The following is an 18,097-nucleotide window of genomic DNA, read 5'->3' as shown; positions in this document are numbered from 1 at the left end:
TGTCTCTGACCAGACGATCACCTGAGTGTCCACCTGTACTCAGCAACAGATCGGAGTCTCTGACCAGACCATCACCTGAGTGTCCACCTGTACTCAGCAACAGATCGGAGTTTCTGACCTGACGATCACCTGAGTGTCCACCTGTACTCAGCAACAGATCGGAGTCTCTGACCTGACGATCACCTGAGTGTCCACCTGTACTCAGCAACAGATCGGTGTCTCTGACCAGACCATCACCTGAGTGTCCACCTGTACTCAGCAACAGATCGGTGTCTCTGACCAGACGATCACCTGAGTGTCCACCTGTACTCAGCAACAGATCGGTGTCTCTGACCTGACGATCACCTGAGTGTCCACCTGTACTCAGCAACAGATCGGAGTCTCTGACCTGACGATCACCTGAGTGTCCACCTGTACTCAGCAACAGATCGGTGTCTCTGACCAGACGATCACCTGAGTGTCCACCTGTACTCAGCAACAGATCGGTGTCTCTGACCAGACGATCACCTGAGTGTCCACCTGTACTCAGCAACAGATCGGAGTCTTTGACCAGACGATCACCTGAGTGTCCACCTGTACTCAGCAACAGATCGGTGTCTCTGACCAGACGATCACCTGAGTGTCCACCTGTACTCAGCGACAGATCGGAGTCTTTGACCAGACGATCACCTGAGTGTCCACCTGTACTCAGCAACAGATCGGAGTCTCTGACCAGACGATCACCTGAGTGTCCACCTGTACTCAGCAACAGATCGGAGTCTTTGACCAGACGATCACCTGAGTGTCCACCTGTACTCAGCAACAGATCGGTGTCTCTGACCTGACGATCACCTGAGTGTCCACCTGTACTCAGCAACAGATCGGTGTCTCTGACCTGACGATCACCTGAGGGTCCACCTGTACTCAGCAACAGATCGGTGTCTCTGACCTGACGATCACCTGAGTGTCCACCTGTACTCAGCAACAGATCGGAGTCTCTGACCAGACGATCACCTGAGTGTCCACCTGTACTCAGCGACAGATCGGAGTCTCTGACCAGACGATCACCTGAGTGTCCACCTGTACTCAGCAACAGATCGGTGTCTCTGACCAGACGATCACCTGAGTGTCCACCTGTACTCAGCAACAGATCGGTGTCTCTGACCTGACGATCACCTGAGTGTCCACCTGTACTCAGCAACAGATCGGAGTCTCTGACCAGACGATCACCTGAGTGTCCACCTGTACTCAGCGACGGATCAGTATGAATGTTTCTGGGTATTATTCATTTGGACGAAAGACGACTTTAGCGAACACAGACTCGCTCTTCAAGGTCACAGTGTCACTCCTCAAGGTCAAAGTTTCACTCTTTAAGGTCACAGACTCGGTCTTCGAGGTCACAAGCTCACTCTTCAAGGACACAGGCTCACTCTTCAAGGTCAAAGTTTCAGTCTTCAAGCTCACACTAACTCTCCAAGGTTACATGCTCACTCTTCAAGGTCACAGACTCACTCTTCAAGGTCACAGACTCACTCTTCAAGGTCACAGGCTCACTCTTCAAGGTTACATGCTCACTCTTCAAAGTCAAAGTTTCAGTCTTCAAGGTTACATGCTCACTCTTCAAGGTTACAGACTCACTCTTCAAGGTCACAGGCTCACTCTTCAAGGTCACAGACTCACTCTTCAAGGTCACAGGCTCACTCTTTAACTCACAGACTCACTCTTCAAGGTCACAGACTCACTCTTCAAGGTCACAGACTCACTCTTCAAGTCCTCTTTTGTCTCCCAGATTATGCAAACATTCCCGTTTCCTCCGTTTGTCCCTGGACTCCCACATGAGGCCAGCATGAGTCTCTCTTGTGTCTCAAAGTTCAACAATGACTCGTGTCTTGTCGTCGACCCACTCGTGCTCTTCTGCTCGTCGTCCAGACGCCGTGACGACTGTTGGAGCTTCATCTGTTCTCACTTCCCACGTCAGCGTGAGCTCATGTTGTGGCGACTACACTGACAATGGAGGTTTCTGATCGTGAGTCAAGGTCAGGTTGAACTTCATCATCTGAGTCATCTTCATCATCATGTGTTCTTGACTCACACTATTGTGTGTTTAATCTTGAGGAAGTCTGTGGTCTAGTTTCTTGATGACTTTTAATGTATTTACGTCCATCCTCACTCAATGCTCTGTGAAGAACGCACGAGCTCAACAGTTCCTCTGGGAACATCTAATGTTCATCGTGATCGACGTTTGTCTCCAGAACGTCAGTGAAGTCCTGAAGTTAAGGCTGATGCTGCCCTCTGCTGGACAGAAGAAGAACTGCAGTCACCTTGTAAATGCTCAAAAGTTGTGTTTATAGAATATTCCTCCTCAAGGTGGCGCTGTTTTAACGCTTAGGTCAGTGAAAGAAGTTAAACAGAAACTTTTATCGGAGACAGACGTGTTTTTAAGCTCTTGAAATCCAAATGGACTTCGTTGACGTGAGGCATGTGGAAGATGAACTTCTGTCTGACCTGATCCACACCTGAAGAATCAGAATCAGAATCAGAATCCCTTTATTGTCCCGCGAGGGGAAAATCTTTTTAACAAACAGCAAGAGCAATATACCAGAAGAAAAATAAAAACACCCAGAAATAAAATATTAAAAAGAAAAGAAAGAATCTAAATAGAATAGAAAATAAATCTGCACTATATTATATACACATATTTACAAAAATAGCAAGAAAGGTGCAGTTAGATAATTATCTGGCTGTGTTGTTATTGTGGAGTCATGAGATCCACACCTGAAGGTCATGAGATCCACACCTGAAGGTCATGAGATCCAGGGCTCGCTAACACCACCTGTGTGAGTGTCTTCAGTCGTCCATCAACTCTGTTTTGGTCCTAATGTCTCCTTCCTGGACAGGTGAAGGTGAGCGAGGACATGGTGGAGAAGCAGGTCATGGACTTCAGGAGAGTCTCTGCTCTGACTGTTGTATTTGACCTTTGACCTGCAGAGTTGTGACATCCCCTGTTCTCCACCACAGGAGCATCTGAAGCTACATGAAGAACCTGAGGAGTCTTCACGCTGTTCCTCAACTTCCTGGACAACAGGAAGTGGTTCAGACCACAGACATGTCCTGCCACACAAACGTCCTCCAACAGACACACACATGTCTTTCGACAGACAAACGCATGTCCTGCCACAGACACACACATGTCCTCTAACAGACACACACAAAACATCCCACAAACACACAAAAATCCTCCCATAGGCACACAAACAATTTGCCACAAACACACACAACCTGCCACAAACTCACAAAAATCCTGCCACAGACACACTGCCAAACAGTAACACACACCACTTGCATGCCGCACATAAGATGCTTCTTAACAACACACACACACACACACACCAGCCTCTTCACAAAGTAGATGAAAGTGACCTGAGCAGGTGGAGAAACCACTTGGCTGTTCATAAAAACAAACCTCGAGCTGGAAGTCGATCTTTCTTCAACTTCAACCAGAGGTCTTGGGTTCAAGACCCGGCTTTGTCTTTAGTATTGTGAGAATTTTAACTCACATTTGCAAGATTAAAGGTCAAACACGTTCAAATGCTTTAAGAGTTGCTGATCTAGTGGTCAGACTCTCAGCAGGGACATCCAGAGCTCTTGGGTTTAAGACCCAGCTCTTCTTATATTAATTCAAATCAGTCCGTCTACTCTCTGGATTTTCTTTTCCAGTGTGGTAACACGAGACAGATAGCTCAGTCAGATAATTGTCTGTCGTCAGCAAAAATGACAGCTTCTTCTTCTACTTCTATTTAATGATGTTTCAAGCAGCTGTTTGAACGCTATCGCCGACACCTGCTGGCAGCACGTTTTGCAAGTTTGGAAAAAAAAATAAAGAAAAAATATGAGAATCGAAATATTCGCGAGATATTTAAGCTGGTATCAGCAGAGAAGACGTGTTTATCCTCCTACTGCTGCTGAAAATACACCTGTACTGTAAGTATATGAATATATATCAATTCAATTCAATTTTATTTAAAGTGTCTTATCTTAACAAAGTTATCTCAAGACACTATACAGTTGAAATAAGACTACAGTTGATTAAGGAAAAATAGATCCAGCAATTCAACAAAGAGCAAGAAACAAAACACTGTACAGTGAGCTATGGAGAGGAAAAACTTCCTTTTAGAAGCAGAAACCTGGAGCAGAACCAGACTCATTGTTGACGGCCTGCCGCTTTGACCGGCTGGGAGGAAGGATGGGGGGGTAGACAGATGGATAAGGAGAGGAGTGAGGGAGGATATAGTGAGAGAGTGTAGGAGGGTCCATGGGGGTGCTGGAGAGAACTCGGGATCTGATGACGTGGTGAAGATCCTGGATCAGCAGCAGCTCTGGAGGTGGATCCCTGGGGCTCCGGGAGAGAAATAAAAAGGTGTGGGTTTGGGACAAATGTATACAATACACAGGTATACAGACTCCGGTGACGGGTGAAGATATATAGAGGGGAGAGGGGGGGGGGGAGGTTGAAATAGCCAGGCCAGAGGGCACATACCTAGTACAGCAGGATCCAGACACAGGGGCCCAAGCCGCGGCAGGAACCCGCGGGAGACCAGGACCCGGCAGGCGAGATAACCACCAGAGCCGACCCCAAACACCAGCGAGAAGGCGGACCACCACCGGGGGCGTGAGAGGGCGAGCACAGGCGAGGACGACCGAGGAATCAGAGAGGGGGAGGCACCAGGCGCAGGCACGGAGGCAGCCAGAAGAACCAGTCAGGGGATAGAGCCCCGGGGCCAGGCCGGGCCACGGAAGACCCCCAGACCGTCAGGCTGCCACCAAGTCTATAGCAGGGGACCGAGTCAAGGAGATAGGGATCCACCACAGCAGCGGCGGCGGAGCCCCCCCCCAATACCCTGCGGACACGGCCAGTAGCCGGGTTGAGTGCCACCGCATGACCCCGGGGGAGCAATGGCCACGCACCGGCTCAGGTCCCCCGGTGAGAGTCCCCTGGGTCACAGGGGGGCCACGGTTGTGCGGGCAGGGTGGGGGTAATGGGGCTGCAGCCGTCCGGGAACGGCCCCCAATCTTTGAACTGTAGACCGTCCCCAACAGCCATAGCCCACCTCACCGATGTCATGAGGGAAGTTTGGGGGGCCAGCAGTATTCCATGGGCGGTCCACGGTCTCTAAAGTGCCGAGGCCCCGCCCATCACACGTACTGACCCCCAGCCCCCACCCACCGTGCAGCACCCAGGGGACAGCATCACTTGCATGGGCGGTACATGGTCTCTACGGTAACATGGGTCCGTCCAATGCCTCCGCCGTCCCCACAACGTGGCCCCGCCCAGTGTGGCCCCCCCCCACCGGGAAGCCCCCGAAAGACCGACCAACCCGGCCACGAACCCCCAGGACCAAGGGCGACAAACTCCCCGACCACAGCACATGCCACACAGGGCGGGTAGAGGACCACAGCCACCGCTGCAGCAGACACCCACCCCAAGACAGGCCCCCCACCACAGACCAGGCGAAGCCATCGGGGCCGGAAGGCCATCCAGAACACCCGGCCAGCCCCAGCCCCACCCCTAACGGTTCACCCGCCAACCCCGTCAGCGGGACCAGCAACCCCCAAGCCCCAGCACCGCCCCCAACGCAACCCCCCATCCACCACCCCAACCACCCCCGCCAGCACCAGCCCCCACACACCACCAAAGACCCCCCGGAAGCGGGCCACCCCCCCGCCGGAACACGGGGCCATCGCAGCACCAGCAGTCACCACCACCAGGCCCAAGGCACCCACAGGCCCCACCCGCCGGGCCCCTCACACCCGAACCGGCCAAGCCAGAACGGCCCCGGCGAGAAAAGAAGGATATACAGAGCTCGGTGTCTAAAACTACAACTCCTCCAGCATTCTCAGCCTATAGCAGCTAAGATAAACAGTTTTGTTAGTTATGACAGCTAGAGATAAACAGTCAAGTTAATTATAGGCTTTATCGAAAAGTAAGGTTTTAAGATTATTTTTAAACATAGAGAGGGTGTCTGCCCTCCGGATTGAAGCCGGTAGTTTGTTACACAGCAGAGGGGCTTGAAAACTGAAGGCCCTGGCTCCAAATCTACATTTAGAGATTTGTGGTGTAACTAATAGATCAGAGTTTAAGGATCGTAAGGTCCTTGAGGGTTGGTAAGTTTGGATTAAATCTTTAATGTATGTTGGTGCTAGACCATGTAAGGCTTTATAGGTTAGGAGAAGGATTTTAAATTGTATTCTAAATTCTACAGGAAGCCAATGTAGGGAAGACAGTACAGGTGTGTTCGCGCCTCTTAGTCTTAGTCAGGACACGAGCTGCAGAGTTCTGAATGAGCTGAAGAGTTCTGAGAGACTTTTTAGAACATCCTGACAGAAGAGAGTTACAATAGTCCAGCCTGGAGGTAACAAAAGCATGGATGAGCTTCTCAGCATCTAAAGGAAGGAAGTGCCTAATTTTTGAAATGTTACGAAGGTGGAAGTAAGCAGTCCGTGAGATTTGTTTTATGTGTGAGTTAAATGATAAGTCCTCGTCAAAGCATACACCCAGATTCTTTACAGTGGTGCTAGTAGCAGGAGCAAGTCCATTTTGTAAAGCTAGATCATTAGTTAATGATTGTCTGAGATGTTGCGGACCAACTAGTAAAACCTCAGTCTTTTCCGAGTTCAGTAGGAGGAAGTTTTTGGTCATTCATGACTTGATATCTGTGATACAGGATTGTAATTGTGTAGCTGATTTCTTTCATCTGGCTTCATGGACAAGTAGAGTTGGGTGTCATCAGCATAACAGTGAAAGTTTATAGAGTGTCTTCTAATCAAGTCTAGTGGGAGCATATAGATTGTGAATAGTATTGGACCAAGAACAGAACCTTGTGGGACACCATAGCTGACCTTAGTGTGTGTCGATGAGAGGTGGTTGACATGTAAATAGTGCGTTCTATCCGACAGGTAAGATTTAAACCAGTTAAGAGCAGTTCCACGAATGCCTAAATGGTTTTCTAGCCTCTGTAGAAGGATTTGGTGTCGACAGTGTCAAATGCACTGAGATCTAGAAGAACAAGAACTGAAACATGGCCCTGATCAGAGGCCATCAGTAGGTCGTTACTTACTTTTACCAGGGCGGTCTCTGTGCTGTGGTGTTCCCTAAAACCAGACTGAAACACCTCAAATTGATCATTGTCCTGGAGATAATCACAGAGCTGACTTGTTACCACTTTCTCCAGAAGTTTTGAAATGAAGACTAGATTAGAGATAGGCCTGTAGTTAGTGAGGACCTCTGGATCGAGAGTGGGTTTTTAAGCAGAGGTTTAATTACTGCAACTTTAAAAATCTGAGGCACATAGCCGGATGTTATTGACAAGTTAATAATGTCAAGTATGAAAGTGCTAAGTAAGGGGAACAGTTCTTTAAGTAGCCATGTGGGAATAGGATCGAGAAGACATGTTGTGGACTTTGAGGAGGAAACAACCTGGGACAGCTGTCGAGGACTCACTGGTAGAAAGGAGTCAAAGTATGTATCAGTCATAGTGTCTGTTACCGGTGAGGCTGCACTGGTTTATTAGAAGAATCTAGGAGGTCTTGAATCTTTCCTCTAATAGTTACAATTTTTTCATTAAAAAAGTTCATAAAGTCACTGCTACTGAGATGAGGAGGGATGGACTGATGGACTGATGGACTGATGGACTGATGGACTGATGGACTGCTCAATGGACTGATGGCTCCGTGTCAGCCTGGCTTCAGTACTGAATAAGAACTTGGGGTTATTCTTATTTGCTTCTATAAGTGATGAGTAATATGAGGCTCTGGCTGAAGAGATGTCTTGTATATTTTTAACTTCTCCTGCCAGTCCTGGTAGAATTCATTATGTTTTGATGAACCATTTCTTCTCTAGTCGTCTAGAAACCTGTTTTAATTGACGTGTTACTGAGTAAACCAGGGAGCAAGACTACTTCTGTTGACAGTCTTTTGAGTTAGTGGTGCGATGAAGTCAAGCGTATTGTGCAACGAGTCTGTAAAACTGCCCACAAAGTTATCAATGTCGGGGTGACTATGGTAGAGTTTCTTGACACACTGAGGCGTTTTACTGACACTGAGGGAATTATTTCATAAACTTGGTAACGACACTTTCAGACAGACATCTTTTGAGATCCTGCTCTGTAGACTTGGCTCATTTAAAATGAAGTCAAAGGTTATTAATTGATGGTCAGAAAGAAGTGAATTCTGAGGAGAGACAATAACATTTTTTTTTTCAAGTCCGTATGTTAGGACAAGATCTAATGTGAGCTTAAAGCAGTGAGTCGTTCATGAACATACTGAGAGAAACCAAATGACTCCAGGATAGAGTTAAACCTGTTAGCTAAGCTATCATGGACCATATTATTATTATTATTATTATTATTATTATATCAACATGGATGTTAAACCAACAATAATCACTTTATCTGATTTAAGCACCAGCTGGTCAAGAACTCAGGGAACTCAGACAAAAATTCAGAATAAGGTCCAGGAGGACGATAGACTCCAACAAAGAGAAGTGACCTGATCTCAAGGTTGTATTAGATATGCTAAGTATAATACTTTCAAAAGAGTTGAAATCACATTGTGGTCTAGTAAAGGTTGAAGACATGAGTTGATGCTGCGACTCCACCTCCTCGACCAGAGCGTCGAGGGGCGTTAAAGTTAGTGTGGCTGGTGTTGATTCATTTAAAGATAATCATCTATAGACAGCCAGGTTCCGGTTAAGAATAATAAGTCAATGGTTTTATCTGATATAAGTTCATTAATTAGTGCAGCTTTTGAGGACAGTGATGGATATTCAACAATCAACACTTAATTCTCCTCTACAATGGTAGTATTTATTTGATTTAGATTTATTTGAATTAGATTATCTTTAATAGCTCTTCTACTGACATTTTTACTTGGTTTTATTAAGCGGGTCAGATTGACCCTCTCTATGTGGTTAGAGGTGGGTGGCTGTTGTGGGAGAAGAAGAGTGTGGAAGACTGCAGTTCTGCCTTCTGATCTGGATTATATATGCATTTATATATGACATAACTTCCGTTTAAAACGTCATCAAGATGGCGGACGTTTAGGGTGGTTAGTGCATCGAACCATGCTCAGTTTTGTGGGCGTGTTAGCACTAAATTTCGCATACTAAGAATTGAGACGCACTAACGCACTAACAATACTAACTTTTAGTACGCTAGTATGCGATTTGAGACACAGCAACAGACTTTGGTTTAAGTTGAACACAAAAGGTCCATATTTTTTGTTTCCCTCGTTTAAGTAAATATCTTGTTTTTTGAGGACAAAACCAGGATAACATGGTAACAGACATATTAAAGTTGTGTTTAGTGTCTTAGAAACATCTGAATGTATTGAGACTTCACTTATTAGATTCTGTTGTTGTTGTTGTTGTTGTGTAGTTTCATTGATTGTTCTTCTCTTTAGTCTCCAGCCGGCTCAGCTCGTCCGCCCCCTGCTGGAGTTCACTGGTACTGGGTACGAAGACAGGAAGTCCAGCTCTTGAGATGATTGTGGAACATATGAGACGGAGATTGAACCTTCAAGGTCGTCATGAGATCCTTCGCTTGCTAACACCACCTGTGTGAGTGTCTTCAGTCGATCCATGAACTCTGGTTTGGTCCTAATGTCTCCTTCTTGAACAGGTGGTGAGACTGAAGAGGAGAAGGTGTGCGAGGACATGATGGAGTACGTTTATTGAAAATAGTTCAGTCATGGATACATTTGCACTGTGATATTCCTCCTTTTATTTCAAACAAACCTGTTCAATTAAATACAACAAAAACATTGAGATAAAAAATCATGACATGAATGATTCTACATGTTCATTATATCTCACACTGCTAACACACCACAGCATAGAACAGGACACTGGCCACCACAGACTGGTAGAACATGCAGAGGAGCTTCTTCCTCTCACTCCAGTCCACAAAGTCACATATCAGACTCCTATAGTCGTCTTCGCTGTTGTCCCTGATGCATCCAACAATGGCAGTGTCGTCAGCATACTTCTGGACGAGACTCAGCTCTGAGTTGTAGCAGAAGTCTGAAGTGTAGATGGTGAAGAGGAGAGGGGCCAGTACTGTCCCCTGAGGTGCTCCTGTACTGCACACCACAGTGTCAGACGTGATGTCCTTCAGCCTGACATACTGTGGTCAATCATTAAGATAATCCGTAATCCAGGAGACCAGACCAGGGTCCACAATTTCCTGGTTAATTGTTAGTTCACCCAAAATTCGAATTTCCCCCTTTTCTTTTTTTTTTTCAAATAACTTTATTAAATTTAATTTCAGATAACATCGAGTCAAAACAACATAGCAAAGTCATTAAACTACATATTTACTTGTATCAAATCACACCAAAGAGCCAAATATATTTACAAATCAGTGAATACGTTTCTAAAACAGACCAATAACACCCAATTCTAAAAGGTTAAAATTCTCCACTGTCTACAGTTGTTTTAATTCATATATATTGTCCTTTATCTATAAAGTCTTTTTAAAATGTGTTTAAAAGTCATTTGATATGACCTTATTGTCAATAAGCATCCCTGTATCGTTCCTATTTGAATTGAGGTAACAGCCAACTGTGTGAACTCTTCCCACCTTTTCTACTCACCCTCATGTCGACTAATGGTTGGGATTCTTTTTCAGAGTAATCCTTGTCTTTACTCTTCATTAAGAGCAAAACTCTTGTCAAACTCATGTCCTCCTGTGGTCTAATGGTGGAGTCTCAGCTCAACACTTGCAGAGTCATTGGTTCAAATCCCAGCTCTTGCATTTTAATACTCATCACTGTTTATGTTAGTTGGATAAATATTAGAATGGAAAACTCTCATATGTGGCTGAATAGCTCATTGGGATCAATACCTGTATTGCAGAGTTGAGATGAAGAACAGCTGTAGGTTCAACTACCACATTTTACTGAAATTGTCATTGACAATTGAGACGTTAAGAAAGATAAATGGGCTTTAAGACATTTGTAAGTGTGGTGAATTAGCTCACTGGGATAGAATCTGGTAGTCCATCTGGTAGGTTGTGGGTTCAAGTCCCACTGACTACATCTCTGATTTTGTCACTTCTGTCCAAATGTTACACATAAATATATCCTAATCAAATGATCATTTGTGGACAGTGGTGGTTGAGTGGTTAAACCAGAAGTCACTTCACATGTGTCAACTCCCTCAGGTTGTGGGATCAAATCCCATCAATGTGTTATTTGATTTTATCACTTCTGTCCAAATGCTAAACATAAATATATCCCAATCAATTAATCGTTTGTGGACAGTGGTGGTTGAGTGGTTAAACCAAAAGTCCCTGCACATGTGTGAACTCCCTCAGGTTGTGGGATCAAATCCCGTCAATGTGTTATTTGATTTTATCACTTCTGTCCAAATGCTAAACATAAATATATCCTAATCAATTAATTGTTTGTGGACAGTGGTGGTTGAGTGGTTAAACCAAAAGTCCCTGCACATGTGTGAACTCCCTCAGGTTGTGGGATCAAATCCCGTCAATGTGTTATTTGATTTTATCACTTCTGTCCAAATGCTAAACATAAATATATCCTAATCAAATGATTATTTGTGGACAGTGGTGGTTGAGTGGTTAAACCAAAAGTCCCTGCACATGTGTGAACTCCCTGAGGTTGTGGGATCAAATCCCATCAATGTGTTATTTGATTTTATCACTTCTGTCCAAATGCTAAACATAAATATATCCTAATCAAATGATTATTTGTGGACAGTGGTGGTTGAGTGGTTAAACCAAAAGTCCCTGCACATGTGTGAACTCCCTGAGGTTGTGGGATCAAATCCCACCAATCTCTCATTTGGTTTTATCACTTCTGTTGAAATTATCCACATAAATATATCCTAATCAAATGATCAATTGTGGACAGTGGTGGTTGAGTGGATAGAGCAAAAGTCCCTGCTCATGTGTGAAGTCCCCAAGGTTGTGAGTTCAAATCCCACTGTTCCACAAATCAGAGCGGAAACCCAAACATATGATGTGTTCAGACATTTGCATGAAGTCCTAGAGTGGACAAAAGATGGAGTGACTTGGTACAAGGGTGAGTGGGGCTGAGTAAGGTGGATGATGGACAAAAACTGGACAAGAAAAATATCAATTTTTCATCAAATAAAAATCTTTTACTTTGCTTCTTGCACATGACTGTCAATCACTTCTCAATTTTGATCCTTGTCCACCATTTGTTATCCTTTTCCACCATCTTTCTTTTGTCCTTGTCCACCATCTTTCTTTTGACCACCATCTTTCATTTATGTCTCTGTTTGGGTTTCCGCTCGGATTTGTGGAACAGTGGGCTTTGAACTCACAACCTTAGACTTCACACTTGAGCAGGGACTTTTGCTCTGACCACCGAACCACGGCTGTCCACAAATAATCATTTGATTAGGATATATTTATATTGAATGTTTGGACAGAAGTGATAAAAATGAGAAGGAAGGTTGGTGGGATTTGAACTCACAACCTTCAACTTCACACTTGAGCAGGGACTTTTGCTCTGACCACCGAACCACGGCTGTCCACAAATAATCATTTGATTAGGATATATTTATATTGAATGTTTGGACAGAAGTGATAAAAATTAGAAGGAAGGTTGGTGGGATTTGAACTCACAACCATGTGGTCTTCACAATGAAGCAATGACAACTGCTCTTACCACTCAACCAGAGCAGATACTATGACGACTGCTGAATTAACACTTTTACACTTTAAATGTAGACTTGAGTAGTTAAAATTGTCGGTGGGGTTTGAACCAACAACCTGCAGAACTGAAAATTGCAGCAAACTAACTCACTGAGCTAGAAGTTCTTGATAGATCCGTTGGTAATAATAATAGAAGACAGAGAAGTCAACGAAATGTCATCAAAATGAAGACCAATCATTGAAATATTAAATAATTAAACTTGTTCAGGTTGTGTCGCCCCCTGCAGGATCACAAGAGAACAGCCTGTCAGGTCTTCGATAACAGGTCGACCATGAAGGTGAAGGAAATAAGTGGACTTGAACCCAGGTCATAAGAGGTCACGGATCTTAAAAAAGATCAATCACTGTAACCACTGGACCACGAAGGCTGAGCTGTTGCCACAGAAACTAAGTTATAAGACTCATATGACACTGAAGTTGAAGTGAAGTCAAATTTTCAGCATTGAATTGACGCATCGAAAAGAAGACGCTCTCATGTCCTCTAGTGTTCATTGAAACAAAGGTGAATATAAAAGTGGTCAGTTATTAAATCCTGAAATATTTACTAAACTGTTTGTACTTTGTGGTCTCAGTGAGTCACATTTATCTTCTTAATTCCACAAATAAACGCAAACATGAATAATGTATAACGTGCTGCAGAAGTTACTGCAGACGCTGAACCAGCTGATGCAGTCGTCGGTGATGAAGGAACAAGAAACTTTCTTTTTTTTTCCCCCAAGTACGTTTATTGAAAATAGTTCAGTCATGGATACATTTGCACTGTGATATTCCTCCTTTTATTTCAAACAAACCTGTTCAATTAAATACAACAAAAACATTGAGATAAAAAATCATGACATGAATGATTCTACATGTTCATTATATCTCACACTGCTAACACACCACAGCATAGAACAGGACACTGGCCACCACAGACTGGTAGAACATGCAGAGGAGCTTCTTCCTCTCACTCCAGTCCACAAAGTCACATATCAGACTCCTATAGTCGTCTTCGCTGTTGTCCCTGATGCATCCAACAATGGCAGTGTCGTCAGCATACTTCTGGACGAGACTCAGCTCTGAGTTGTAGCAGAAGTCTGAAGTGTAGATGGTGAAGAGGAGAGGGGCCAGTACTGTCCCCTGAGGTGCTCCTGTACTGCACACCACAGTGTCAGACGTGATGTCCTTCAGCCTGACATACTGTGGTCAATCATTAAGATAATCCGTAATCCAGGAGACCAGACCAGGGTCCACAATTTCCTGGTTAATTGTTAGTTCACCCAAAATTCGAATTTCCCCCTTTTCTTTTTTTTTTTCAAATAACTTTATTAAATTTAATTTCAGATAACATCGAGTCAAAACAACATAGCAAAGTCATTAAACTACATATTTACTTGTATCAAATCACACCAAAGAGCCAAATATATTTACAAATCAGTGAATACGTTTCTAAAACAGACCAATAACACCCAATTCTAAAAGGTTAAAATTCTCCACTGTCTACAGTTGTTTTAATTCATATATATTGTCCTTTATCTATAAAGACTTTTTAAAATGTGTTTAAAAGTCATTTGATATGACCTTATTGTCAATAAGCATCCCTGTATCGTTCCTATTTGAATTGAGGTAACAGCCAACTGTGTGAACTCTTCCCACCTTTTCTACTCACCCTCATGTAAACTAATGGTTGGGATTCTTTTTCAGAGTAATCCTTGTCTTTACTCTTCATTAAGAGCAAAACTCTTGTCAAACTCATGTCCTCCTGTGGTCTAATGGTGGAGTCTCAGCTCAACACTTGCAGAGTCATTGGTTCAAATCCCAGCTCTTGCATTTTAATACTCATCACTGTTTATGTTAGTTGGATAAATATTAGAATGGAAAACTCTCATATGTGGCTGAATAGCTCATTGGGATCAATACCTGTATTGCAGAGTTGAGATGAAGAACAGCTGTAGGTTCAACTCCCACATTTTACTGAAATTGTCATTGACAATTGAGACGTTAAGAAAGATAAATGGGCTTTAAGACATTTGTAAGTGTGGTGAATTAGCTCACTGGGATAGAATCTGGTAGTCCATCTGGTAGGTTGTGGGTTCAAGTCCCACTGACTACATCTCTGATTTTGTCACTTCTGTCCAAATGTTACACGTAAATATATCCTAATCAAATGATCATTTGTGGACAGTGGTGGTTGAGTGGTTAAACCAGAAGTCACTTCACATGTGTCAACTCCCTCAGGTTGTGGGATCAAATCCCATCAATGTGTTATTTGATTTTATCACTTCTGTCCAAATGCTAAACATAAATATATCCCAATCAATTAATTGTTTGTGGACAGTGGTGGTTGAGTGGTTAAACCAAAAGTCCCTGCACATGTGTGAACTCCCTCAGGTTGTGGGATCAAATCCCGTCAATGTGTTATTTGATTTTATCACTTCTGTCCAAATGCTAAACATAAATATATCCTAATCAATTAATTGTTTGTGGACAGTGGTGGTTGAGTGGTTAAACCAAAAGTCCCTGCACATGTGTGAACTCCCTCAGGTTGTGGGATCAAATCCCGTCAATGTGTTATTTGATTTTATCACTTCTGTCCAAATGCTAAACATAAATATATCCTAATCAAATGATTATTTGTGGACAGTGGTGTTTGAGTGGTTAAACCAAAAGTCCCTGCACATGTGTGAACTCCCTGAGGTTGTGGGATCAAATCCCATCAATGTGTTATTTGATTTTATCACTTCTGTCCAAATGCTAAACATAAATATATCCTAATCAAATGATTATTTGTGGACAGTGGTGGTTGAGTGGTTAAACCAAAAGTCCCTGCACATGTGTGAACTCCCTCAGGTTGTGGGATCAAATCCCGTCAATGTGTTATTTGATTTTATCACTTCTGTCCAAATGCTAAACATAAATATATCCTAATCAAATGATTATTTGTGGACAGTGGTGGTTGAGTGGTTAAACCAAAAGTCCCTGCACATGTGTGAACTCCCTCAGGTTGGGGGATCAAATCCCGTCAATGTGTTATTTGATTTTATCACTTCTGTCCAAATGCTAAACATAAATATATCCTAATCAAATGATTATTTGTGGACAGTGGTGGTTGAGTGGTTAAACCAAAAGTCCCTGCACATGTGTGAACTCCCTGAGGTTGTGGGATCAAATCCCACCAATCTCTCATTTGGTTTTATCACTTCTGTTGAAATTATCCACATAAATATATCCTAATCAAATGATCAATTGTGGACAGTGGTGGTTGAGTGGATAGAGCAAAAGTCCCTGCTCATGTGTGAAGTCCCCAAGGTTGTGAGTTCAAATCCCACTGTTCCACAAATCAGAGCGGAAACCCAAACATATGATGTGTTCAGACATTTGCATGAAGTCCTAGAGTGGACAAAAGATGGAGTGACTTGGTACAAGGGTGAGTGGGGCTGAGTAAGGTGGATGATGGACAAAAATTGGACAAGAAAAATATCAATTTTTCATCAAATAAAAATCTTTTACTTTGCTTCTTGCACATGACTGTCAATCACTTCTCAATTTTGATCCTTGTCCACCATTTGTTATCCTTTTCCACCATCTTTCTTTTGTCCTTGTCCACCATCTTTCTTTTGACCACCATCTTTCATTTATGTCTCTGTTTGGGTTTCCGCTCGGATTTGTGGAACAGTGGGCTTTGAACTCACAACCTTAGACTTCACACTTGAGCAGGGACTTTTGCTCTGACCACCGAACCACGGCTGTCCACAAATAATCATTTGATTAGGATATATTTATATTGAATGTTTGGACAGAAGTGATAAAAATGAGAAGGAAGGTTGGTGGGATTTGAACTCACAACCTTCAACTTCACACTTGAGCAGGGAATTTTGCTCTGACCACCGAACCACGGCTGTCCACAAATAATCATTTGATTAGGATATATTTATATTGAATGTTTGGACAGAAGTGATAAAAATTAGAAGGAAGGTTGGTGGGATTTGAACTCACAACCATGTGGTCTTCACAATGAAGCAATGACAACTGCTCTTACCACTCAACCAGAGCAGATACTATGACGACTGCTGAATTAACACTTTTACACTTTAAATGTAGACTTGAGTAGTTAAAATTGTCGGTGGGGTTTGAACCAACAACCTGCAGAACTGAAAATTGCAGCAAACTAACTCACTGAGCTAGAAGTTCTTGATAGATCCGTTGGTAATAATAATAGAAGACAGAGAAGTCAACGAAATGTCATCAAAATGAAGACCAATCATTGAAATATTAAATAATTAAACTTGTTCAGGTTGTGTCGCCCCCTGCAGGATCACAAGAGAACAGCCTGTCAGGTCTTCGATAACAGGTCGACCATGAAGGTGAAGGAAATAAGTGGACTTGAACCCAGGTCATAAGAGGTCACGGATCTTAAAAAAGATCAATCACTGTAACCACTGGACCACGAAGGCTGAGCTGTTGCCACAGAAACTAAGTTATAAGACTCATATGACACTGAAGTTGAAGTGAAGTCAAATTTTCAGCATTGAATTGACGCATCGAAAAGAAGACGCTCTCATGTCCTCTAGTGTTCATTGAAACAAAGGTGAATATAAAAGTGGTCAGTTATTAAATCCTGAAATATTTACTAAACTGTTTGTACTTTGTGGTCTCAGTGAGTCACATTTATCTTCTTAATTCCACAAATAAACGCAAACATGAATAATGTATAACGTGCTGCAGAAGTTACTGCAGACGCTGAACCAGCTGATGCAGTCGTCGGTGATGAAGGAACAAGAAACTTTCTTTTTTTTTCCCCCAAGTACGTTTATTGAAAATAGTTCAGTCATGGATACATTTGCACTGTGATATTCCTCCTTTTATTTCAAACAAACCTGTTCAATTAAATACAACAAAAACATTGAGATAAAAAATCATGACATGAATGATTCTACATGTTCATTATATCTCACACTGCTAACACACCACAGCATAGAACAGGACACTGGCCACCACAGACTGGTAGAACATGCAGAGGAGCTTCTTCCTCTCACTCCAGTCCACAAAGTCACATATCAGACTCCTATAGTCGTCTTCGCTGTTGTCCCTGATGCATCCAACAATGGCAGTGTCGTCAGCATACTTCTGGACGAGACTCAGCTCTGAGTTGTAGCAGAAGTCTGAAGTGTAGATGGTGAAGAGGAGAGGGGCCAGTACTGTCCCCTGAGGTGCTCCTGTACTGCACACCACAGTGTCAGACGTGATGTCCTTCAGCCTGACATACTGTGGTCAATCATTAAGATAATCCGTAATCCAGGAGACCAGACCAGGGTCCACAATTTCCTGGTTAATTGTTAGTTCACCCAAAATTCGAATTTCCCCCTTTTCTTTTTTTTTTT

The 18,097-nt window shown here is 43.3% G+C and overlaps 1 protein-coding gene across 2 annotated transcripts; it reads left to right on the top strand.

The window, feature by feature from the left end:
• Positions 1 to 2,815: 2,815 nt before the first annotated feature.
• Positions 2,816 to 10,589, top strand: LOC148058793 (uncharacterized). Of its 2 annotated transcripts, XR_015709465.1 has the most exons (3): positions 2,816 to 4,396; positions 9,436 to 9,592; positions 9,654 to 10,589. XR_015709465.1 is itself a non-coding variant. In XM_087782228.1 (2 exons), exon 1 carries the CDS (start codon positions 5,263 to 5,265, stop codon positions 5,920 to 5,922), a length of 660 nt encoding a protein of 219 aa, XP_087638354.1. In that variant the 5' UTR covers positions 5,013 to 5,262; the 3' UTR covers positions 5,923 to 9,592; positions 9,654 to 10,589. The 2 variants fall into 2 exon arrangements, 1 of the variants encoding a protein (XP_087638354.1); XM_087782228.1 differs by lacking the exon at positions 2,816 to 4,396 and having other exon boundaries at positions 5,013 to 9,592.
• The last annotated feature ends 7,508 nt before the right edge of the window (positions 10,590 to 18,097 follow it).

Source organism: Callionymus lyra, chromosome 19 (assembly GCF_982586985.1).
Source record: "Callionymus lyra chromosome 19, fCalLyr1.hap1.1, whole genome shotgun sequence".
In the NCBI taxonomy this organism is placed as follows: Eukaryota; Metazoa; Chordata; class Actinopteri; order Syngnathiformes; family Callionymidae; genus Callionymus; species Callionymus lyra.
The sequence above is the reverse complement of the archived record's forward strand: the minus strand, read 5'-3'. Positions and strand labels throughout refer to the sequence as shown.